The sequence below is a fragment of the Leopardus geoffroyi genome, chromosome B4 (genome assembly GCF_018350155.1).
Source record: "Leopardus geoffroyi isolate Oge1 chromosome B4, O.geoffroyi_Oge1_pat1.0, whole genome shotgun sequence".
Classification (NCBI taxonomy): Eukaryota; Metazoa; Chordata; class Mammalia; order Carnivora; family Felidae; genus Leopardus; species Leopardus geoffroyi.
This window is the reverse complement of record NC_059341.1, coordinates 7,167,013-7,190,404: the sequence shown is the minus strand read 5'-3', so window position 1 is coordinate 7,190,404 and position 23,392 is coordinate 7,167,013. Positions and strand designations below refer to the sequence as shown.

Here is a 23,392-nt window from a genome sequence, read left to right as displayed (position 1 = left end):
AGACACTGGAGTCTTGGTCTATTTCCTGATCTGCTTTAAAAAAAAAAAAAAATACGGGGCGCTTGGGTGGCGCAGTCAGTTAAGCGTCCGACTTCAGCCAGGTCACAATCTTGTGGTCCGTGAGTTCGAGCCCCGCATCAGGCTCTGGGCTGATGGCTCAGAGCCTGGAGCCTGTTTCCGATTCTGTGTCTCCCTCTCTCTCTGCCCTTCCCCCGTTCATGCTCTGTCTCTCTCTGTCCCAAAAATAAATAAACGTTGAAAAAAAAAATTAAAAAAAAAATGGTTTTAAATGGACTCCAACCTAGACGCTCACTAGGTATTTGTTGAAAACGTGATAGAAGGGCTTAAATTCCAAATTTTAACTTCATGAATTTCCACCACCATGTACGAGGGGTTCGTAAACAGCAAAAGTGTTCAATCCCTACATGATTTATGTTCTTCTAGTATGTTGGCTTTTTAAATGGTTTTAAGAAACCGTCCAAATTTGCACATGTATTTCACACCTAACCTCATAGGGAGAAGTGAAGATGACTATTTCAAAAGTGAGGTCAAACAGGTTGAAAATTAATTAGGGACGACAGTTTCCTCAAAAAGATTCCAGCAATATTTTGGCTCCCCAATCTCGTTCTGTTTTCCTAGACTAAACCCTCTCTCACACTGCTCTTCTATTGTGCCTTCTATTGATTCTATGTGAAGTCAAAAGAAAAAAAAAAAAAAGAACAAAACCATGAAAACACATGACAGTGCTCCAAAAAAGTAACCGAATCATCGTTATCAGTATGTTTTAGATCTGTCACACCATCTTCTAGCAATATCTTAGCAGGTTCAATCAACGGACAGAATGATAAAAGGACACTTCTCTGAAGAAGTAGGATCAAAGATGCCAGAGTCCCCACAGTACCCAACACACAACGTGGCTGTGTGCGTCCTGAGTTTGGGATTTTTCTACGTGTGTGTGCGCACCGCCCCCACCCACCCCCCATCCCGCCCCAAGAATGTCAAGAATTTGAACTCTCTCTTCTTAAGGTGAAAGAGCACGGACTCAAATCTGTTCACGAAGAAAAGAGGTGGCAGGTCTTGAGGCATTGGAACCACACAAGAAAATCTCCCGAATTTAATACGGCAATTGATGACGATGGGAGCCCTCGGTGCTTCAAAAGTGGCTGAAAACAACGTCCCGAGTGCGGGTCATTAATCAGGAGCCAGTAAGATCTCCAGTTTGCAGCTCAGTAGGTCTCTAACTCCTTTATTTCAACATTTAGCCTTAGGTTTAAAATATTTGCTAAGAAAGCAGAGAGGCGATTAACAGAGATTTTAAAATGTGTGCCATGGTTACACATTCTGCCAACAGAGTAAAAGGAAACTATACAGCGTAAGTTACAAAAAACGGTTATTTTCGTGTTCCGCAAACATGCCAATAAACCCTCCACTGTGGTGTTATTCAACAGTAGGAAAGGAAAACAGAGATGAACTCAAGCACCGGCCCCGCGTCGTCACATCTTGCAGAGAAGCATGAGGAATCCATCAGCTGTAGTCCGCTGGTGCATCTCCGCGAATTAATCTTCCCACTGCTCCTGCGAGGCGCCCGAGGCCCTGCGGGCCAGCAGGAGGGGTCGCAGCGCACTAGGGGACACAGAAGGCACTCCGGCCCCCCCTACCCCACTCCCCGAGAAAGCCTCTGGGCTGCACAGAGACCTCTGAAGACGCCCAGCCTCCCAAAGGAATACCTGTTGACTATCTGAGGTTTGCATGATGTCCTAGCCACTAACTTAACACGTTTGGGTTTTGTGTTTAAATTAGCGAGAGCTACCAGATTCTAGAAGAGCTTGGCCACCGCTTTGATACGATGTTACTTGGTTGTTTTCAAAATATTTTCACTTTATTGTGTACTTTTATATTATTATCCCAACAGACTGGATGAAAGGCAGTGATCACTAACACAGAACGCAACAGGGAGCTAACAATCAGGCAGGCCGCTCTCAGGACCCGGTCTGTCCAGCCCAAGTCGCTGACATGCACGTCGGTAGCTCGTACACCTGCTACCCTCATAGCACAGGCTGCGGGGTGCGGGAGGGAGGGGCCGGATGCTGCTGTGCCCTTAGAAGCTATTTAATAAATATCATCAAGGAACAAAATGGAAAATAGACCCTCCGGAGCACAGCCGCCTCAGGTCAACTGAACGTCGTCTAGTTTATTCAACCAAAAAAAAAAAAAAAAAAAAACTGGAGAAAGAAGGAAAATATTAAAACAAAAAGTAGTTCTTAACACTAGCAGTAAATAAATTTGTACAATTCAGTCTGTATAATATGATGAAATAAATCTACATCTTTTCTTATTTTGGTGCTTTGAATTATACATACAAACAACAATTACAAGGGACTTGTTCACAAAGCGTGTGGGCCCGGAAAAGGCTTGCTGAGCCCCTCTACGGCATCGTGCGAGTGGTAACACTGATTGCCTGGGACTCACAGACTCTCCTATACAGAGAGGCCCACGGCTTTGAACAAATGATTTGCCTACGACTTTTTTCTTTTTTTTGTTGTTGTTTTTTTTTCCTTTTTTTTTTTTTTTTTTTTTGTTTTTCTTTTAATGCATCAAACAACTATGGCCAGTGAAAGGAAACAACACTGGCCGTTTGTCCATTTGAATATCAGACCTAGTTTCTTCTCCATTTCCACACTTGATTTCCCCGTATTCCTTAAAATTCTTGGCGTCCTTCATGCCTTTCTTACAGCTCCCCGGATGCCGTAAAGTCTTCTTCAAACGCACAGTATTCTTACGATATAAGTTATATGCAACGTTCAGCTCAGTTGCTTGCTCGTTTGTTTGTTTTCACAGCACTAGAGAGACCCTGTTCAATAGGGAAGATGAGTCTGAATGGCTTATTCACAAATGGGATCCAGATTCAGTGACTGAGAACACAGAGGCCACAGCGAGCGCCTCTGAGAAAGTGGCAGACGTCATTTTGCTTTGTGCCTTCAAAACACGGGTATCCATCGGATCTCGGCTTCATGATACTGCTCCTGCAAAAACGCACGTAGAAGGGGCTGGAAGGACTCTCGCCCGGAGGCCTTGAAGCATCGAGCAGGGACTCTAACCCATGGCGGTGACCATACTGGACGGGTGGTGAGGTCCGAAGGAGAGGCTGGACGGTGGGTGCATGGGCGTCGGGGTGGTCAGCATGTGGCTGGAGTGGCTGAACGGGGAGATGTGGCTGAGAGAGGACATGTGTCTGGAGAGGGCGGCCGGGTTGAACGAGCTGCTCTTGGGGAAGTCCTCCAGCGTGTCATGTGCCTTCTTGCACTTTTTGGATTTGCTAGACATTTTCCGGTTTCTGGTCTGGATGCCTTCCTTCTTCATAGTCAGGGGTCTGTTAATCTAAACAAAGATCAATTTTTTTTTTTTTTTTACACTTTCTGGCTGGCTCTGAAAGGGCACACAGGCTTTCACACCTCCACACGGCTGCTCTGACTGCCCCACACCGGGGGTCTTGCTTGCAGCGGGGCCCCCTCCTCCCCCCACCCCTTCCTGTCTCCTTCCCAGGGACCAGGAGTCACGCAGATCCAGTCTGTGGAGGAGCACTGACTGTCAGCCTCAGAAACCAAGAGACCAGGGGTAAGGTGTTCCAGGCAGAGGGTGTTATTTACGGGTTTGGTTATTTTTTTAATGTTTATTTATTTTTGAAAGAGAGACAGAGCATGAGCGGGGGGGGGGGGGGCAGAGGGAGAGGGGGACACAGAATCTGAAGCAGGCTTCAGGCTCCGAGCTGTCGGCACAGAGCCCGATGTGGGGCTCGAACTCACGAACCGTAAGATCATGACCTGAGCCGAAGTCAGATGCTCAACCGACTGAGCCACCCAGGCGCCCCGGGTGTTATTTAAGTTTGTCCACATCAGTGACTTGGAGGAGAATCTGCCTTGGGAAACTCTGCGTTCCCAGGGACCGTATTCTAGAGACCCACCCACTAGGACTGCATTTCTCTGGTATCGAAAATACAATAACTGGCCTTATTTCCTTAGAATCTCCTTAGAACATTTCACGAGCGTGGAGGCACCTGGGGAATCTTCAAGAGGGAAATAACATCGTCTCCTTCTCCGACATCTGTGCTGCGACCATAAAACCACAGCCAACGCAATCGACCTTAAGGGTGTAGGTCTGTCTGCCCTGACAGACTAGCGTCGCACCCCTGTTCGAAGTAATCTTTGGTCGCCTCTCTCCTGCCTGGCTTTATCGCAGTAAGAGGCGCGGTAAGATCTTCCCCTGGAACCTGAAGGCTCTGGGGTCGTGTTTTACCACAGCGGGTCTCTCCACAAGGTCGTCTCTTGCCCCTGTCACAGCAACTTTGATGACTGAAAGTTGCAATTCCCGCCCGGTTCTGACTGGGCACTTCTACTAGACCAACGGCCCCCCAACCCGTCACCAAGGACTCGACGACCACTTTGGGGCGCGCAGGACTGGGCCGGCATGCGGGCACCCTCTTCCTGGAAATTGTGCAGCAGGAGCGAGCTCCAGGAAAGAGACAGGCAAGGCCCTACCCCAAAGGTCTTCAGCTGGTCTGCAGCACCCGAGGCGGCATGCCATTCTCTCTCTTTTCGAGAAGCTTCTGTCTGTTTTGGTTTTAAAATACATTTTCCCGGTGGGGGAGACAGAATCAAGACAGGGGACTTTACAGAGCATCAGAGACCGCTCCCCACAAGGAGTCAGAACGGGATTAAACTCAATTGCAGACGGCTGCCACACACCGCGGACCACACATCTGGCCACACGTCGTCGGGATGTGGCAAAACAACTCAAGGAGGCGATGTCAGGGTCTCGGTCGCTGCTGACTCTGCAGGGACAAGTGTCATCTTCCACCCGGGCCCTCGAGGGGTAGAAAGACAAGAGGCTCCCTCGTGCTCTCATGGCTCTAGGATCTACCCGTCCCCTCCCAAAGCTAGAAAGGGCAAGTTCAGGAAGAGAGACTCCAGCTGTCGAGAGAGAGAGAGGCGGCCAACCAAGTTTCTGGAAGCAGTAGACACACAGCTTCCCGAGGCTGAGCTGGGAGAGGTCACCCTGAAGAGGGGCACAGAGCCACATGCTGGAGCTGAGACCCAATCCCCCCTCGCACCAGGAAGGCAGAGGAGCTAAAAGGTCACTGCCAAAAGCACATCTCAGGGTTCCTTCTTCAAAGCGACAATCAAGATAAAGACGCAGACTACAGAGGTGATAGGAATCTATCGTCACATCAAATCTTCCCCCAAGATAATGTCTAGACACACAGCTCTTTACCCGGTATCTAGATATACACAGCCAGATATCTAAATATAATATCTAGTTACCCAGATAGCAGCACAGACCCAGATAACTAGTCTCAACGCCACCTAGAGACACTGATCCTGAGATAGGTAGTTATCGAAACACCTAGATAAGAGGAAAGGAACTCTACATAAACATATACAGGTATCCAGGTGGGCATAACAAAACATGATGTGACGAGAACGTTAATAGATTATAATCTCCTGTCGTTAAATACACATCAATTGCCTCCTTCTGTGAGGTCTTGCTAAAGCAGCGAAGACAGAAAAACTATGCCGGCCAGGGGAGCAAGTTTCTCTCCCAGGAGGGAGCAGCAAAGAGGGTTCCCTGACTGTTCTTTGATTTGATGAGAAATCGATCTCCTTCAGAACTTTGTTTAGACTGGACACAACTGAGCCCGTATCGCATCGTGGCTAAGTCGTCAGAGAAATTTAGAGCCGGGTAACTTCCCATCGTTCCCGGGCTCCTCTGGGAATAGGGAAGACAATTCCTTGCTTTGAACTGAACTTCTGGCACATCCTGAACTGAGAAAGTGTTCCACTGGTCCCTATCAGTCCTGACGCCACTGACCTCCCCGGAAGGCCTGTGCTGCTCGGAAATCGGTCCTGCCCGGCTCTTCCATTCCATCAGCCATGTCCGTTTGCACAAAACACTTGATTCTCTGAGTCATAACTTCTTCAAGTACAACGGAAATAGAATAATTTCTGCCCTGTCTACATCATGGGACTACCTGAGGCTCAAAGGTAATCAAGTAACTTGAAAGTTCTTTGAAAACCATGAGTTACAGCCAAAAGCAACCGGAGAGGCTGGGCTGATGACTGGCTAGCCCATAAACTCTGATGCCCCGAACCTTCCAGATTTTAATCACAAATCTGTTTTTTATCTCCACTGCAGTGAGCAAGTGAGTCCCCAAAGTGAAAACGGAACTAGGGTTTCATTGCTGATAAACAGGTATACATGGCATTCGGAGGATCTGAGAGACGAGAACTAGAAAGGCCAGTTCCGCTGGGCTGGGCGTTGCACGGGGACCAAGTCAGGAGGGGATGACACCAAAGGCAGGCACATGAGGGTTGCGGGGTCCCTGGGAAATCGCAGGAGCCTATTCCCAAGAGGCAAAAAGGGACCGAGATGCTGGGACCACCCTGAGAAGCTCTCTGGGACTCCAAAACTCTAAGCAGAAGAACTTCCTCCCGACTCCCAGCTAGGGTGAACGTGCCACGGGAACGGCCCTGAGCAAGACGCCCGCCTTCTCCCCGCACCGCCGTGGCCTCCGCCAAAGTCACACCGGCAAAGATGCCTTAGGAGAATCAGAGCAAAAGAGGACAGTGAGAGAGAGCCGGAGAGAGAGAAATGGTCCTTCTTCCTCTGGGAATAATTGAACCTCAAGCCTCATTAGGTCATGGCCTGTCAGCCGGAGTTATTTCAAGAAAAAAAAAAAAAAAAAAAAATCCAGGATTTTTTTTTTTTTAACGTAAACATATCGCAAACCGGGAGCACCCCCAGTGAAAAGACCAGAAATGACCCAGCGGAGCCCAGCTCACCCTGCTCACATGACACAGAAGAAGAAATGAGGGTTTCTTTCAACCCTGCTCTCTGGACAACCTCACTCCACTGCTTCCCTCCGTTCTCTGCTGCTTAGGACAAAGACACCTTGGCCACATCTCACAGACGCTTCATTCCATGTCTTTGCGGCTGAGAATCCACTTAAAATTCACCACAGAGGTGAAGAGGCTTCTGCCCCTTTGAGTCACCGAACTGTCCTCTGTCTGAAGACTTCCTGTGCCACGCACCACACTTTCTTGCATGCCCTCTCTCTCTCTCTCTCGCAAAAAGCTGAAACTCTCAGAAACACCACGCTATCACTGTTTTCCCAAGGGAGGACGGGGAAGCCCGGAGCGGGCCCACCGCAGACGCCGGGGCGCTGCATCGCACAGCATCGTCCCCACCGACCTGGGGGACCCGCGTCGTTCTCTGCCCCAAGCTCTCTCGCCTCCGCACGGCCGCGTTGTGCCAAGTCGCTTCCCTATTGCACTGTTCACCTGAGGCCTGTTGCTGGGCCCGGAGGACGGCCATCAAATGCAGAAGGAAGCCTGCGGCGGGTGACGGTGTCTCCTGGGCACCCCCCCCAGGCCGGCCGCCGGTCCCGGCCCCGTGACACTTACATTGTGTAGTTTGTAGTACAGCCCACAGGCGTTGCAGACGGGGTCTCCGTTGGCATTTCTTCTCCAGAGAGTGGTAGTGGTGGTCTGACAGTTTGCACAGGACGTTCCCGCTCTTCTCGCTGCCGACTGGGAGTAGGGGCGGAGAGGGAGGGAGAGGGAGGGTAAAATCAAACCAGATGTTAAATGTGTTTTCAGAACTACGGAGACAGACTTAAAAAAAAAGAAGAGAAAAGAAAAAATTGTCATTGTCATTGAAATCAAACCTAGTAAGTGGCCCCCGTGAAAATAACAGACCCCTAAAAGCTGCCTCAAGAAGAAAACTACAGGTGATCGTTGGCACGAGAGCAGGTCAGACCGTGGTCCGGTGGTCAGGGCGTAGCCTGCCCCTCCCCAGGCTGGGGTCCAGAGGGTCCGAGAGCCCAAGCCACCTCCCTGGTCGCCAGATGTTTAAGTTTTATGGGTGGCAACGCGGAATTCACCTGATTCGTTTTGGTACCGGGCTCTTGGGGGGGGGGGGGGGGGAGGGTCTTTGTCAAGGGCAACCGTGAAAATAGCAATTCTCAATTCTCCACGAGGCGATCGGCCCATCGCAACGCACGAACAGCACAAGAAGAGGAAGCCCAAACATCGAGAGTACTTGACAGACCCCAAACGAAGAAATTCTGGATGAGAAAGAGAACAGAGGGCCAGCACAGTAGGAGAGTGTCCGCGCGTGTGTGTGCGTGTGCACGTGTGGAGCTCACAGGACCTGCCCTCTTAGGAAGCACCAAGCACGACGCCCAAGCCTCAAACCGGCACCGGCCCATCCTTCCAGGCCGGGTCACTCCTGGTGACTGCCACCCTCACTCCCCTTAGCTGGCGTCCAGCTCACGAGACAAACTGAAAAGCACGAAGGATTCGGCTCATCAAGAGAACACCTCCCTGCCCAGCTCTCGTTTCATTTCACCTTCGTGAAATTAGGTATTTCCTACTCGCTGCTCACAGGGCAGAATAGTTGTAGGTCAGATGTCAGACTCAGCTTGAATTTTAATTATTCGGTTGTGTCAATGCCTTCATTTCCTCGAAGAGGGAGATTTTTCTTTCGCTTTTTGATGCACGTAAATTTACAAGGGTGCTTTTCTCGACGTCCGTGCTTTAAAAAAAAAATTTTTTTTTTAACTCAAAAAGTTTCCAGAGAAAATGAAGTTGGACCTATTACCTTGGCTGTCAACCCCTCATCCCCCGATATAAACAGAAAGTTTTAACTGCAGAAGTATTCCCTGCTCTAGACTCAAATATATTATCAAAAGCAAGAGAAAGAACAAGAATTCAGCTATCTGTGATCAAGAAAGTTCTGGCATGTTTATAAAAGCCTGGAACATAGGGATCGTGGTGTGCTTTTCCAACAATATTTTATCAAGTAAAAAGTTAGGCAGTTGCCAGATATGGGAACCCTGGTGGAAATTCTCAATTAACCCGACTGACTCCCCTCCTTTAACACCACTAAATTGTCCCACAGACGTGCTCCTCTTCCTGGAAGCTTCCATAGCAGGGTCATGGGTTTTGTTTGTTTTTTAGATTTTTTTTTTTTTTTTGGTAATTCTTTATTTTCTGTGTTCTAAAAAACTGGGAATTAAAAATAGTTCTCGGGACGCCTGGGCGGCTCTGTAGGTGAAGCGTCCGACTTCGGCTCAGGTCATGTTCTCACGGTTCAGGAGTTCGAGCCCCGCGTCGGGCTCTGTGCTGACAGCTGGGAGCCTGGAGCCTGCTTCAGATTCTGTGTCTCCCTCTCTCTCTGCCCCTCCCCCACTCACTGCCTGGCTTTCTCTCTCAAAAATAAATAAACATTAAAAAAAATGTTTTAATAACTTAAAAAAAAAACAGCTCTCATCTGTCATAACTAAAAAAGTTCTACTTTCCGTCTGCCCGTTTTGGAATAATTCACCATAGTCCTGGCCTCCTCTAGACGCCCATGCCCACCTGCCTTGATGAAATGTGCTAAGCTGAGACGCATATAACTTTCACTCGCATGCTCTTGGGAAGAAAATGATACACAAAATCAGCGCTTAATGATTCTGACAATGATGTTATCGTGTGATTATTACTATCTTCCTGTACTTTCTTCTTTAAAAGAGATACTCAGATACGGTAGATTAATATCCGCCCAGGCACCAGATTTCCCAGCTCAGCAACTTTAAATGTGTACTCCAAGCACACACTGCCAGCCGGTCAAATTCAAGCTGCAGACGATGAGGTTCCTGGTGTTAGTCCCTCCCCGTATAGTGACAGTCACATAAATACAAGCAGCCTCAGAACACGTCTCTGGTCCACAGACTCTAGGAGAATTTATACAGACCCTCTAAAAGCCACAGTGTTTGGTTCACTAGCAGGAGACAAAGTACATTAATAAAGCAAACTACTCAGCGAGCCCTCAGACACACGGAAAACCTGGCAACACGAGGAAAAAAATATCGTATGGATCTTCTCTGCAGTCATCTCTTCTCTTTCCTGCTGGAGTGTATTCAGTGTTAGACAGGCATCATGCATAAGAACTAGCTCCAGGATGGGCTGGGTGTTCTGCACTGAATCTGCAAATGTGCAAAGCAAAAATAGCAAACCGGAGACACGGCACTGGCACGAAGGAACAGGCATTATAGGAAAGAAGACAAAAGAAAGTTCTAGGTACTCAGAAGTCAAATACACCTAAGGACGGGGGAAAAAAAAAAATAGCTCTCTATCCTGAATGTGCTTGCCCTGAGTCGCTCTCTGGAGCAAATGAATTCTATGGAACTAAAAATGTAAAACCACCCAGAACAGATGAGTAAGAAAGAAAAGACACTTTAAATGCGACAGCCAATGAACTCCGGAATTAAAAGAAATTATTACTCAGACTTCTGGAGACTTATGAAAGATGAATGAAGACACACGTCTATAAAATGCACGTAGAGCCTTCCTATGCAATCTGCCCAGACAGTAGAAACCCCAAGAAAATGTCAAATGCACTCTCACTCATCATTCAGCCCATCGTCTGAGACTTTACACCCTCTTTTTCCTTCTTTATTTTTTTACCTTAGAAAAAAAGTCCAGTTATGCCGACGGTACCATGACTTATTTGAACGAGAAAGTTTTTGTTGTTATGTTTCTTTTCCTCTCTTTCTTTTTTTCTTTCTTATTTTTCTTTCCTTCTTTCTTTCTTTCTTTCTTTCTTTCTTTCTTTCTTTCTTTTTTTTTTTTTTCTTACTAAGGCCAGGTTTTGAGTGATTCAGAACATTCTTTTGTGGTGCGATCATATTCATTCTGTGCTAACACCTCCAGCCATTTTTTTTTTCAAACACGTCTTGTTCTGATATGTTCAAACATCTTGATGTTTAGGTTGGGGAAGCTGAGTTGTTGTTTATGAGTTATCTCCAGTGCTCAGATATCCGGCAGCTTTTTCCTAGGAAGTTAGCTTTGCACATGAGAGAAAGGAAAAAAAAAAAAAAAAAAAAAAGAAAAACCCAAGTGCATGGGGACAAGCAGGGGGAGGTTGAGAAAGGCTGGCGAAGGGGGCAAAGATCAGAAGGAATAAAGCTTAGAGACCACGGGTCGCCAAAAATTAAAGTCACGTGGGCACTTCCATCCCTAGAAAGTTTTTCCTTCTGAAAAGGATGCGAAAGGTGTTGAGTTGCACTAAAATCTGATGGAGATGACAAATAATTCTTTGAAAAGAATACAGAAGATTTGTCTGCCCCCCCCCGTCACCACACACACACACACACACACACACACACACCCTTAGAATTTGATGGATGCTACCTTTATCCATTAATCTGCGTGGGGAAATTCCCCTCCTCCCCTCTCTGCTTGGTGAATGTCATCACCACAAAAAGCATTTTGATCTCTTGACTGTGGTTAGGGTTGTCATTTGCCAAGCCTGCTTTTATTTGTCTGTTGCATACACTTGGTACTCAATCCGAGCCTGAGGTACCAAAGACAAGCTTACAAATGAACTTCTGTTGATTTTCTTTATAAATGTTTGGTGGTGCCAGGTTTCCTTGAGTATTATTCCTAAAGGTCGAGACATTTAAGAAAGAAAGAAGCAGGGGATCAAAAACCCTCACCCTACCGACAGGATGCAGGAGACAGGAGACCAAGAGGCAGGACAGGAATCCCACAAGTTTTTCCCAAGGGAATCAGCTGTGGCAAGTTCTCAATTCTCAAGACCACGGAAGAAGGCAAACTCCACCAGATTCACTGGCCGCTGCTTGCAAAACTCAGTTAATTGGCCCCATCAATCTTCAAGCATGGGCTCATGAGACTCATCCACGGCACGAAGGAAGCACACTGAGACCGTGCTCACTAGGAGCCCTGGCACTTAGGGACACGTCCTAGATGGTGGCTGGAACATTCCGTCTGCGTCCTACCTGGCACAGTGATTATCCGCGAATCTTACATCGCTTGCTCGCGTCCCGTTAAAGCTCTCATGTAAATACGTTAGGGATTCGATCACCAGAAAGCCAGCATCCTTAAAAATTCAGTAAGGGACTTAGGAATTGTCAAGACGAAAAAGAGGGAGAGCTTTTCTGTATGTCTAACTCGAGAAAAGAAAAGGGGAGGGGGAAAAAAAAACAACAACAAAACTATCCCAAGCAAGCTGACATGATTTTGAGCCTGTCCTGCCAATTTCCTGCAGAAAGCTCTCCTTCCTGAAGAGAGGAAATTAACAACACACAATGGTTAGCGTTAGATCAGTGCTTCTCTGGGGGACTCACCAGCCTTCGCTTGGGCTTGATGAGGGGTCGGTTCTGTCCGTTCATTTTGTGGTAGAGCCCACAGGCATTGCACAGGTAGTGCCCGGTCCCGTCACGTCGCCACAGCGGGGTGGAGGTGGCCCCACAGTTAACGCACTCCCTGCCTTCTGGAAACAAGATTACACATAAGTCACTTATGGAGGAAAAACACACAGAAAAAGCTGACAGCGCTCCCTCGGAACGAGGGAAGGAAAGTAGAATCAAGAACTTTCTCTCTTCTCCCTCCTTTAGGAAACTTTCCTACCCCCACCTCCCTCCAGGTGGCTCCCAAGTGGACAAGGGTCACCGTGTGGCCCCGTCCACATTCAGCTCTGGCCCCAAGAAGGGACACATGAAGAAAAGGCAGCAGGACCTTTCTCTGGGGCTGCCCGACTTGACGAGGAAGATCAGGCACAGCCAAGGAGGAAGGCAGATTTGAACTTGAAATAGTTCCCTGAGAAAATTCTGAGGCCTGGGCAACGGCAGAGCAAAACATTCCACTCATTTCCTTCAAAGGAAAATAAAGGTGCTTCGTTATCATCGCCGGGTCTGTCTCCGCAGATTGATTCAACCACAGAGATTAGGACAGTGGTGGAAAAGGAAAGAGTAATCAATGGCGAGATAGATAAACAGATAATAAATAGATGAATAGATCGATCAATCGGCTGATTGATTTTAGGACCCCAGGCTTTAGATTTTACTTCCAGTAAAACTGCAAACGTCCCTGGCTGGCAAGTAATAGATGAAGACCCAGCGAGATCCACTCATTTCTCCCACCATCTTTTTTCTCTCCAGAAAAGGCCAAGGTTTTCTAGAATTTTCCAGCCACTGTGCCAGAGACTGAAGGGTAAGTGTGACCCCAGCTGGACCAGGCCAGGAGGTGTTGGAAACAGTGCAATCTGCAGGCAAGGCCCCTGGAGATGTTGGCGGGAGGAGAACAGCGTGAGGGGCAAGATCAGAACAGGCCAGTTAAGGAAAAATGGGGTGGGGGGGGCTCCTGGTCGGCTCCTTAACCTAGGCCTCTCTACAGTTGCTCTTTTTCCAAAAAAACAAATAAACAAAATAAACAAAAAAACCGGCCAGGCCGGTTCACTCAAGGGCCAGGGAGAGTGACCCAGACCCATCTCCGGAGGGAAAGCTGCTGGAGAGACTCCCTCAAAACGGCACTTGAGGACCACAGGGGAGAGTCCAGCCCCTGATTTCTTTGCAACTTCTTCGGGAGAAGGAAGGGGAGGCAGTTTCTAGGAGAACCTGCCCAGCTCTTGGGGGGGGCCTCATCCTCCAAGGCCAGGTGTGGACCAGTGGCTCCGCAGGCCACACCCCAGACCGGGAGAAGCCCCCTCACCCCCACTCCCCCCCCACCCCCCACTCCCCGGAGGGCCAGCAGGAGCCAGGGGCCCCACCAGAGCTGGTCTCTCTAGGGGACTTTCTCTGGAGGCGCCAGGGGGGAGGTTTGGGAGGAAGGAAGGGGAGAAAGATGAGCCCCCAAGGGTTGTTTCGTTTTAGGAGATTAATCGGCTAACTCCAAACCACCAGGGAGACAGGGTGGAGGAAGAAAACCGGGCAGGCTGCTTGGGAATCTGGCCGGCTCCCTGTACAAGGAGAACAAGGCTGGCTCGAGGGCTCTGGGACCTGTTTGGCCTTTGGAAACCCCTAAACCAAGTATGAAGAACGTATGGGGGGGGAGGGGTTCACATCTATAAGCCTGTTTTTTTGTGTTTTGTTTTTTTTTTTTTTTTTCCTCTAGGGACAGGTTCTGGGAAAGGAAAAAGACTTTCAGAAATGGAGGGGTTTTGCCTGACATTGGAGTTCACGATGGTACTGAATAGTTTTTGTCCATTTTCCTTTTGCAGAAAAAAACAAACAAACAAACAAACAAAAACATAAGGAGTTAAGAGAAATTCTATACTTTTTTTCCTCCAAATTCCATAAAAGGTCTACAGAGAGCCTCCCATGAGCCCCTGAGATGATTACAAACACGGGTAGTAGTGTTCCAGAAGCACATGGGCAGATGTCCACCATTTCCACCAGACCTCAAAAAGGCTGGGGACTGAACTACATCCAGACACCTTGCACTGGGGTCAGAAGCCGAGGCCGGGGGCAGGCGAGGGGGAGGCAGGGAGGAAGGAGGAAAGGGCAAGTGGTCAAGGAGGTGCCAGCCAGGGGGCGGGTGGGCCACGGGCCCCAAGTAGGCACTGGGTCGGCCCCTTCTGCGGTGACAGCGGTCTGGCTGTCACCCGGGGTGACAGGTCCTCGCTCGGCCCCCGGGCCCACTCCCCGTGACCTGGCGAGACGGGGCCTCTCAGGTGCCCACGTTTTCTGTCCCTTTCTTCCCGGGGCTCAGGCAGGGGCTCGGGCAGAGGCTGGGGTGGAGTCACCCTGCGGCTGGTGGGGGGCGGCCAGCCCCGTTCCTAGGCACCTGGGCTGGGGGATCTCCCAGCCTGACGTGAGCAGTCAGATTTCCTTTCCTCTGTCAGGCAGTGGGGAGGGTGACAGCTTCCTTTCAGAGGGACCTTCAAACACAAGCAACGGTCGCCTCTTCAGCGAGACTCTGCACACTAGAGCAATTTTCTGTCTTGATTCACTCCGCAAGTTTGCGATTGCCTCGTCTGGGTTTTTCTTATTTTTTCCCCCCTTTCTCATTGTTGCCAAACAACCGATTTTCCTCACGGAGGCCCCGACTGTCTCCTGCTTTCTTTCCCCTCTCCTCGCTCACTGCCTGGTGTGAGCTGTTCAGACAGACACCTCTCTCTTAGGTGACAAGAACCACGGAGGCCTCCTGACGTTCGACCGCCATTTTCAAACACCCCCTTGGCCTCCAACTGAAATCCTGAGAAACTGGGCTGGACGGAAGGGTGGGGCGGGGGGGGGGGTGGTACGCGCAGAGGCTTCCAGATGCCCGAGATCAGACAAGGGTAGGGACAGCTGAGAACTGGCCTCTTTGCTAAAAGGCTTGGTCTTTTGTTTGTGGAGGGAGACCCAGCACTGACAGCCCAGGCGGGCGTTAAAAAAGTACTAGGTGCCCTAACCACCGTTCAACCGTTTCTCCCAACGGTGACAACCCTCCCTTCTCCCGTCTCCACCTTCGGCAAGTGCGTTTGTAAAGAAGACTTGAAAAAAAAAAAAAAAAAAAAGCAACCACTAAAACCCAGAGAGCTCCATCCTCAAGAGAAGTGTGCCACTGACAGACACCCCCTTCACCCAGAAGGGTCTGGAAACCCTCCTTCCCGCTCCCACACTCCCGGAAGTCCCAGCTCCCTGGCTGCCCAGATGGGCTGCTCTGGGGTGTCTGACTGTGAGAGAGGGATAAAAAGGGGGAAGTAAAAAGCCAGATTGCAATGTCTTCTGTCTTCTCCCTCCTCCCCCAAAATATAAAAAGTAGATGATAAAAATAACAATAATAATAATAATAATAATAATAATAATTATAGGAGCATAGGTGCTCCTGGTTCTGGTTTAGGGTAACTGCGGCTCTTCCCCCCCCCCCCCGCCCACCCGCCCCCAAAAGTTCAGGGGAAAGAGGGAGAGAAAAAGGAAATGACTCTCGGAAGACTGAAGGTATAGACACAGAGGGCGAGAAACCAGAGGCTCTTGGAAAAGTCTCTCTGCTCTGTCCCCTCCCCCCCCACACACAAACCACCACGCCGGCCTCAGATACCACGACCTGCCCCCAAAACTTGGCGCCTCCCAGAAAAGAGAACTTTAAACAAACAACAAAAAAAAATCCCATCGCTAACCTCAAAATGCACCGGTTTGCTCTCTGTGCCATCAGTCCTCAAAGCCTTGACCTAATCCCGGCTTTTCTGAGCAAAGCTGAACCCCATTTCTCTCGAACCCTCCAGCCCACACCCCAGCCCAGCCCCTGGCGAGGCGGCGAGGCAGCGTGGCCACTTTCCTCCGCCCGGTCTCCCTTCCTCTTGCTTTCTCTTAGACTCCACCAGCTAGCCTACCTCCCTCTCCCTCTGCCGACTTTCATGTACTGAACACGCAGGTCTGAGTTCTTCTGTCAGCCTAACCGCATCCGGACTCTATTAAAGTTCCTGGCGCGGGATAAACAATGCGACTGTCGCGTGCAGCAGTCTGAAAATAATTGGATTAGCTAAAACATATCAACTAAATAGAGACAGTCCTGCCCAGGCAGTCAGAGTGAATGTCACCCCGGAAAAAAAAAAAAAAAAAAAAAAAACAAAAAACCCTGAAAAGTGATCTCATGGTCACTGGGCTCCCAGGGTCCTCCCTCGGAAGTTTCTGAAACCGGGGTTTTGCAAACCCTGTGTCAAGACCGCTCGTCCTACCCCTCAAAGAGCTAAAAGAGCGAGCGATCTTCATCCCGTCTTTGTATGTTAGGAGCTCTATAGATAGAGGGCAGAGGTGAGACGCTGGAAGGAGCCAGGACAGAAACACCCACCCCTGAAACGGAGCCACCCGAGGAGACAGAACCCTCTTTGAAAAAAATCGTCTTTTTAAAATACAGGTAAAGCTCAAGGGAGAGAATCCCGAGGTCTCTCAGCCTCTTTGGTCAGGGGCAACGTTGGCGACGGATTATTTTATTTTGAAAGCCAAGATATTTTGTGGGGGTTGGGTGTCTTGTTTTGCTTTCTACAGCCAGCGTCTACACCGAGAGAATAAAACGCAGCGCGCTTTTAGACAGGGGGTGCTCGTTTGAGGGAGGATGTGCGGAGGAAGCAAAAGAGACTCACACCTGGGGAATGTTGTTCAGTCCTCCCTACCTCTTCTGGCTTCAGCTCAGGGGAGGACTAGGTCCTACGACGACGCCTTCCTGCCACCACCACCCCCACCCTCCCGCCCTCCACCCCCCTGCCCTGCCTGCGTTGCCGCTTTCAGGTAGCTGGTCCATCTGCCTTCTGCTTTGCCTTCCGGTTTCCCCGGGGCAGAGCCCCCCTCTCTCCCAGAAGTTGGGAGGACAGCCCCCTTTTCCATGCCAAGAATGCGCGTGCTGTTTTTGCCAGGGTCCCGACCACCCCCACCCAAATATCCCCACGCCTTCATCATCCACGTCTGTCTGAGGGGCTGTCCTGTTGGCAGGACCCCCTCCGAGCTCAGCCTGGAGGAAGAGGCAGCCACAGAGGCCAAGGGGGGAGGGGGCGGTCACAGGACGGACCTGTGCTCGCTAAGGTTTCGTTTCAGCATTAAACACTAAAGATTTATTCCCTCGGCTTCCCATTTGGTCTCGGAAACGGACTAAAGGTTACAGGCAGAACCCGGAGGTCCCCAGGCAGGCAGGACAGGGTATTTGTTTTTGTTTGTCTTTTTCCTTTCCAGCTCAAGGGGGTGAGGTAAATTGGATCCCACTTCCCCTCTGCTCGGAGGACTGGAATGAGATAGGACACACCTCATTCTTTCCCCGCTGGAAGAATGGGAAGAAATCAAATCTCAGAAGGGTCTGGAACACCAGCCAGCTCCCCTGAGGGGCCAGACTCTAGCTCCCTCCTCCCTGCCCTGGATTTAGGGGAAGGGAGAGGTGGGGGGAGGAGAAAGGACCTGGCGCGTAGGGGTGGGGGGAGCGGAGATGGTTCCTACCTGTGCTGGATCTCGCCTTGGGCCTCGACTTACATCCGAAGCCGGTGGGGGAGCCCCCCAGCAGGCTGCTGGGCGGGAAGAGTCCGGAGCTGTATTCGGGGACGTAGGGCGGGTAGGTGGTGATGGGGTGGTGGGCCGACGAGGCCGCCCCTCCCAGGGTGGTCATGCTGCCCCGCGAGTGCGTGGACTCGAGCTTCATGCTGTCGGGGAGCGGCACCTGGTACTTGATGCACTCCTTCTCGTCCTGCCGCGCCGAGCCGGCCGAGCCCGGGGTGGACAGCGACGGGTCGGGGGAGACGTCCTTCGGCGGGGTGGGCGGGAAGGTGAAGAGGTGCGGACTGGAGTGGCCCGCCGACAGCGAGGAAGACGAGGCCGGGGGGTAGACGGAGAGGGGCCCCGGGGAGCCGTGGTGGATGGACGTCTTGGAGAAGGGGCTGAGGTTCCAGGGCGAGGCGGTGTGGTGGCTGCCCAGGGCTTTGCCGCCGTCCAGCCAGGGCAGGGATCCATGCAGCAGAGGCGGACGGCATACCTGACTCCCTGCGCGGGGACGGGGGATGCAGGGGGAGGGAGGGAGGGAGAGAGAGAGAGAGAGAGAGAGATGCCCGTGAGAGCAGCTTCGGGAGGGGGGGGCCCTCGGACGCATCTGGGGTCCCTCCCCTCCACCCCAGCCTCCCCGCCGGGCAGTCCCAAACAGTCCCGGGCGCAGGCCCGCTCCCTCGTCCAGGCCGGCCCGCCGGTACCTTGGCCAGCACACCCTCTACACCCATCTGTGCCACACCAATGTCCCATCAGATCCAGCAGCACGAAGGGCCTGTGTCTGACACCCGAGAGGTGCTGGGAGGGAGTGGAGACGGCCCCTGGGCTTCTTTGGGCTCTCCAGATACACTTTCTGAATGGCATCCCTGCAGTCCCTCTCCAGAACCTGACTTGATTTATTGGTTTCCATCAATGGCCCAGCGTCCCCCTTCCCAGACCTAATCCCAGCCAGCCTGATAAGAGAGTCGGCTGTGAATAATGAGGCCTGAAGGGGTGAGCCTGGCCGCACAACCGCTCCGCACCAGGAAGATACTCGGACCCTGGAGACAGGCCCAGTTCCCCGGCCCCAGTGCAGGAAGGAGAGGGCTTGGAAGGGAGGAGGGGGAGCCTTCGGGGGTTCCCTTCAAGTGACCCCTCTGCAGCGCCTTCACGACTGGCAAGGCCTGAAACGCGATTTGCAAGGAAATAGTAATTGCTCAGACCACTGGAGGAAGTTTGCAAGGCTGGGCCCTGCCTCTCCCACTCTCCCCCAATCCTTTAGAAAGAAAAATAAAGTAACCCTCATACGCCCTCAAAGTTGTGATTCCCCCCCAGGGCCACATGCGAATTTTCACCGGAGCCCCCGAGACACGAAATTCCATCTTATGTATTTACAGCTGACTTATCCACGCAGCACAGTCAGCCTGCGTTTGAAACACGCAGTTTTAAGATGACCATAACTCAGACAACTCCATCCACTCCGCGAGGGGGCAAATGCAACCCGTAAGTGCAAATCCACACACGTATTGATCTTTTTAACTACTACGTGCCTCAGCATTTGACATTCTATTTAACCATTAAGAACAATACTGAAACTAAAATCTTGAGAGAGGAAGGGGAGGGGAGGGGGAAGGAGAGTTCTCTGAACGCCAAGGGGTCAAGATTCATGTTATGCAGGAAGTAGTATAGTAAATAATATTAAGCCTGCTTCTACGTTTCCACTTAACTGCTGATCTGCACCGAACCAGGGCAAAGAGCGCCCCATCTGCAGAGACAATGGTTTAAAGCCCGGTGACAACAGGGCAGAGGATGCCTGCTGCAGGAGGGACTGTGTCATCGGCGACACGGGGACCAGGGAACCCTCGGTCGCCTGGAGAGAGGCTCCCATCTTCTCTGCCTGAAATTGTGCCTCTGTTTCTTCCTCAGGAACCCACGGAGGCTGGAAAGCTTAGAGCTCCCCCCCGGCCCCAACCACACAGGGCTGGATTTCTTAACATTTCAGAACTCTTACCAACTTTTCAAGGTGAAAGAGAAAGGAGAAAACAAAACAAAACAAAAACAAAAGACAACTGGAATCGCCCCCACGTAAAAAAGCAGCCCTGTGGTGGATCCTAACTCTTCTCCGCGAGCCTAATGGGGCTGTCGTAGGCCGGAGGGGACAGTAAGGCAAGAGTTTTGGGGGAGCAGGCAATGGGGCAACCTAAAAACAAGACGCAGGAAAATTCTGTGCAGCCGGGAATCTAGGAAAACTCCGAATGTCTCAAATTTAAGACAGCAGTGTCTCCAGCAAAACCCGCTCAAGTTCCAGAATCCCATTCCCCAGAGCCAGGAAGCAGGGGACCTGCCTGGCCACCGAATGCACTCGCTTTGGGGAAAGGTTGAAAAAGTAATAATCATAAAACCAAAACAAAAACAGGGGTGCGGATAAATCTCTCTCGGGCCTTTCTGCAGAGGTGCCGGAAAAAGAAACTGAGGCACGCTGGCCGAAGCCCCTGGACACAGAACTCCAGGCTAGCTGGGGGAGCGGGACCCTCTGAAGGAACCGAGCGCCAGCCGGTTTGGCGGCGTCGGCTGCGGGCCCAGCGAGCCGCGGCCGCAGAGGCAGAGCCCGGGCTCCCCGCGCCCCGCACCGCGGAGGCCCCCCGGGACCTGCGGCCGCCCGGGGAGAAGAGGGGGGCGGCCCGGCGCCCTCCAGGTGAGCGCCAGGCCCCAGGCGCGCCGGCCGCGGAGAGACGCCTGCTGCGACTTTTTAAAAACACACTCTCGCGGCGGCTGAGGCTGCTTCCTCGCGCATTTCCGGGCCCCAATTTAAAAAAAAAAAAAAAAAAAAAAAAGTGGCAGGAGCGGCACTTGGGGGCTCTCGCGGGGTCTGCCCACCCCCTGGTCGCTCCCCGCCTCCGGGACCCGGGCCGGGAGTGGGGAGGGCGAGCGGCGGCGGCTGGAGGACAGGGGGGGTCTCCGCACCCGGGGCGCACTCACCGTGGTGGGTCGGAGGGTACCTCTGCACCGTGGCCCTCACTGAGTTTCCGTAGTAGGAAGGGACGTGGTTGCCTTGACCGTCGATGTTAAAAAGTACATCCACCTCCTCGGGCAGGGGGTACTGCGCCGGGTCCATGTAGGAGTGGCCGAGGCCCGGGTGGTGCGTGTCCGGGTGCTGGCCGTTGAGGACCGCGGGGTGGTGGTGGCTCACCCAGCGCGGCTGGTCCGCCGTCACCTCCATGGCCCCGGCTGCGCTCGCGCCCTCTCGCCGGGCCCGGAACCCGCGCGCGGAGAGGGAGGGCGGTCGGGCTGGGAGGTCGCGGGGGGGAGGTGGGGGGGGCGGGAGGGGGGGCTCCGAGGCGCTGCAGGTGCTGCTGCCGTCGGAGGGGCGGGGGTCGTTTAACGATTTGCTTTCAGTGGGGCAATGCTGGAAAGGTGGGAAGGAAAGGCGAGCAAAGAAGGGGAGGGGGAGAAAAGTCTTTTAAGTGGTCGCTTAGCAAGGAGAAGAAGAGGAAGGAAAGAGGAATCCCCCAAAACCAGGGAGGGAGGGATAAAAGGGGACCGAATTTGAAAGCGGGGGGTGGGGGGCGAGCGAGGGTGGCTGGACTTCTGCAGAGACGAGGCTCCTCTGCGCCGGGGCTTCCTCAGCGGCTCCGAGGCCGAGGCTCTGCTCGGCTCACCTGCGAAGGAGAGAAGCGGGGAGACCTGGATGAGCTCCTGAGGACCGGAGCACCTGAGTTTATGAAGTGGCACCACCTCCCCGCCGGCCGCCCGGCCCCGCGCCCGCGCGCCCAGGACACGCGCGCACACACGCGCACTCGCGCACGCCTCCTCCCGAGCGAGGCAAACCCGGCCGCGGCCGCCCAGGGAACGAGTCCCGGGCACATCCCCGGCCGCCTGGCCCTCGCGAGGGCCCTGCCCTGACTGAGCGGATCCAGTTCGGCCGACGGCTCCCTCCCCCCCCGGGGACGGCGATCCCGGGACCTGCCTTCCAGCCTCCCAAAAGAGCGGGGCTGAGTTTACAGTATTTTGAAAAGTCCTCCCAAACGGAGCAGGGGGAAAAAAAAAAAAAGAAAAAAATCAAACTTAAAAAAAAAAAAAGTTGCCAGTACCAACCTGGGTCTCGAGGAGCAGAGAGGAGGAGGAGGAGGAGGCGTGTGACCTGGGAGAGCAGAAACTGCTCGGTCAGATTGCGTGGCTCGCTCTGTCGCGCGCGCTCTCCGTCTCTCTTTTCCTCTCTCTCTCTCTCCCTCTCTCAGTATTTTTTTTTTTTTTTTACAGGGAATGCATTCTTTCTGAAAGTATCAAGACGGCGCCAGGCAGCTCAGTGTTCGCAGACAGCTGTGGCGCGACGCAACTTAAGGAGGTCCTAGTGTCATCCGCGCCGAGGGGGAGGAGCCTGGCGCTGGCGAGGAGGGGACAGGATCACTAGCACAAGGAAACTGCAACCCAAACCCGCTCCAGGACCTCACCCCCACCCCCCCCCTGCACCCCTCCGCCCCTGCCCCCGCCCCTCCACTGACCGGAAGGGGGGCGCCGCGGAGGGCGGCCCGGGGGCGGGGGTGGGGGGGGGGGCGGCGGGGCGGGTGGGCAAGGCCCGCCGGGTTTGGGGCGGAGGGGGGCGGGCAGGAGGGAATGCGCGCTCTGGCCCTTTAAATGTGGCTCCCGCTCCAGCCAATTCATTCCGGCCCGGTGGATTATTCCGTGCCGGGGAAACCGGCCTGCCCCATTCATAAAGTCAATTTCTACAGGCAGCCTTTCTTTTTTTCAGACTTTTCTTTTTTTTTTCTTAATGACCAAACTTGTTTTTCAATTCAATCCGGTATTGGGGACGTTATGGATTTGGGGTTACGTGCCTATAAAAACCGACGAGAGAAAGAAAAAAAAAAAAGGTTTTCATGCCAAAGGACTTTGGGATTTGCCTCTCGAGAGAATTGCTTAAGAGCTGGGGGAATCGGGCAAAGGGAGCGAGCCTTTATTGGAAGGTGTGTGTTCCTCGGGTGGCCGCCGTGCACGGTTTCCCCAGCCTTTTGTGTTAGCAAGCCTCTCAAATGCACGCTTCAGCTGTCGTGCTTTGCCTTTCCAGACCTGGAATTTGCAGCCCCTGCGTGCTTCCGACCTGAGTGACCATGGTGATGGGTGAAGAGGAAAGGGACAGACACAGGCACGCCAGCCAGGTCCCTAAGTACAGTGAGAGCGGCCGCAAAGCAAGAACTCGGGGCCTCTTTCCACTTACCCAACTTTTCCCTTCACCCCGCCCAGGGCCCTACTTACTCCGGCTCCCGGCGTTTTTCCCCAGCCGAGGAACCGGCCCCTTTGCAGCGACCCCCATCCCGGCCGGCGGGCAGGACTGCGGCGACCGTCCCCGGACTCGCACCGCCCGGGCCAGGCAGCCTGGGGCGGAGGGGGTGCGGCTCCAGACGCCCCGGCGAGGGGGGCGGGGCGGGCGGGGCGGGGCCGCGGAGGGGCCAATCAGCGGGCGAGGCTGCGGCCGGGCCGCGATTGGCCGGCCCCGCGGGCTCCAACCTCCCCGGCCTCTCTCGGTCCTTTGAGCCACTGCATCCCCTAGCGGCGCCCTGGCTCCTGCAGCCTGCAAGCCCGAAAACGCGGCCGGGGCGAGCAGGGGTCAGGCGGGAAAAGAAGACTCCGGTT

The 23,392-nt window shown here is 52.6% G+C and overlaps 1 protein-coding gene across 4 annotated transcripts; it reads right to left on the bottom strand.

Moving 5' to 3' along the window:
* Nucleotides 1-1,218: 1,218 nt before the first annotated feature.
* On the bottom strand, nt 1,219-23,179 carry GATA3 (GATA binding protein 3). 4 transcript variants are annotated; one of them, XM_045463559.1, is made up of 6 exons: nt 23,015-23,179; nt 20,741-21,420; nt 17,747-18,283; nt 12,188-12,333; nt 7,458-7,583; nt 1,219-3,378 (listed from the first exon to the last, which is right to left on the bottom strand). In XM_045463559.1, exons 2-6 carry the CDS (start codon nt 20,979-20,981, stop codon nt 3,094-3,096), a joined length of 1,335 nt encoding a protein of 444 aa, XP_045319515.1. In that variant the 5' UTR covers nt 20,982-21,420; nt 23,015-23,179; the 3' UTR covers nt 1,219-3,093. The 4 variants fall into 4 exon arrangements, with proteins under 4 accessions (XP_045319515.1, XP_045319518.1, XP_045319517.1 ...); XM_045463562.1 differs by having other exon boundaries at nt 12,188-12,330; nt 23,015-23,136; XM_045463561.1 differs by lacking the exon at nt 23,015-23,179 and adding an exon at nt 21,857-22,229 and having other exon boundaries at nt 12,188-12,330.
* Between the last annotated feature and the right edge of the window lie 213 nt (nt 23,180-23,392).

What these genes read in the sequence shown, in the direction of transcription:
- GATA3 (XM_045463559.1), bottom strand. Translation starts at nt 20,981, where the DNA reads ATGGAGGTGACGGCGGACCAGCCGCGCTGGGTGAGCCACCACCACCCC. An exon ending in GTACCCTCCGACCCACCACG is followed by an intron (nt 18,284 to 20,740) that starts GTGAGTGCGCCC and finishes GTCCCCGCGCAG; the next exon opens with GGAGTCAGGTATGCCGTCCG. An exon ending in CAAGGCGAGATCCAGCACAG is followed by an intron (nt 12,334 to 17,746) that starts GTAGGAACCATC and finishes TCTTGTTTCCAG; the next exon opens with AAGGCAGGGAGTGCGTTAAC.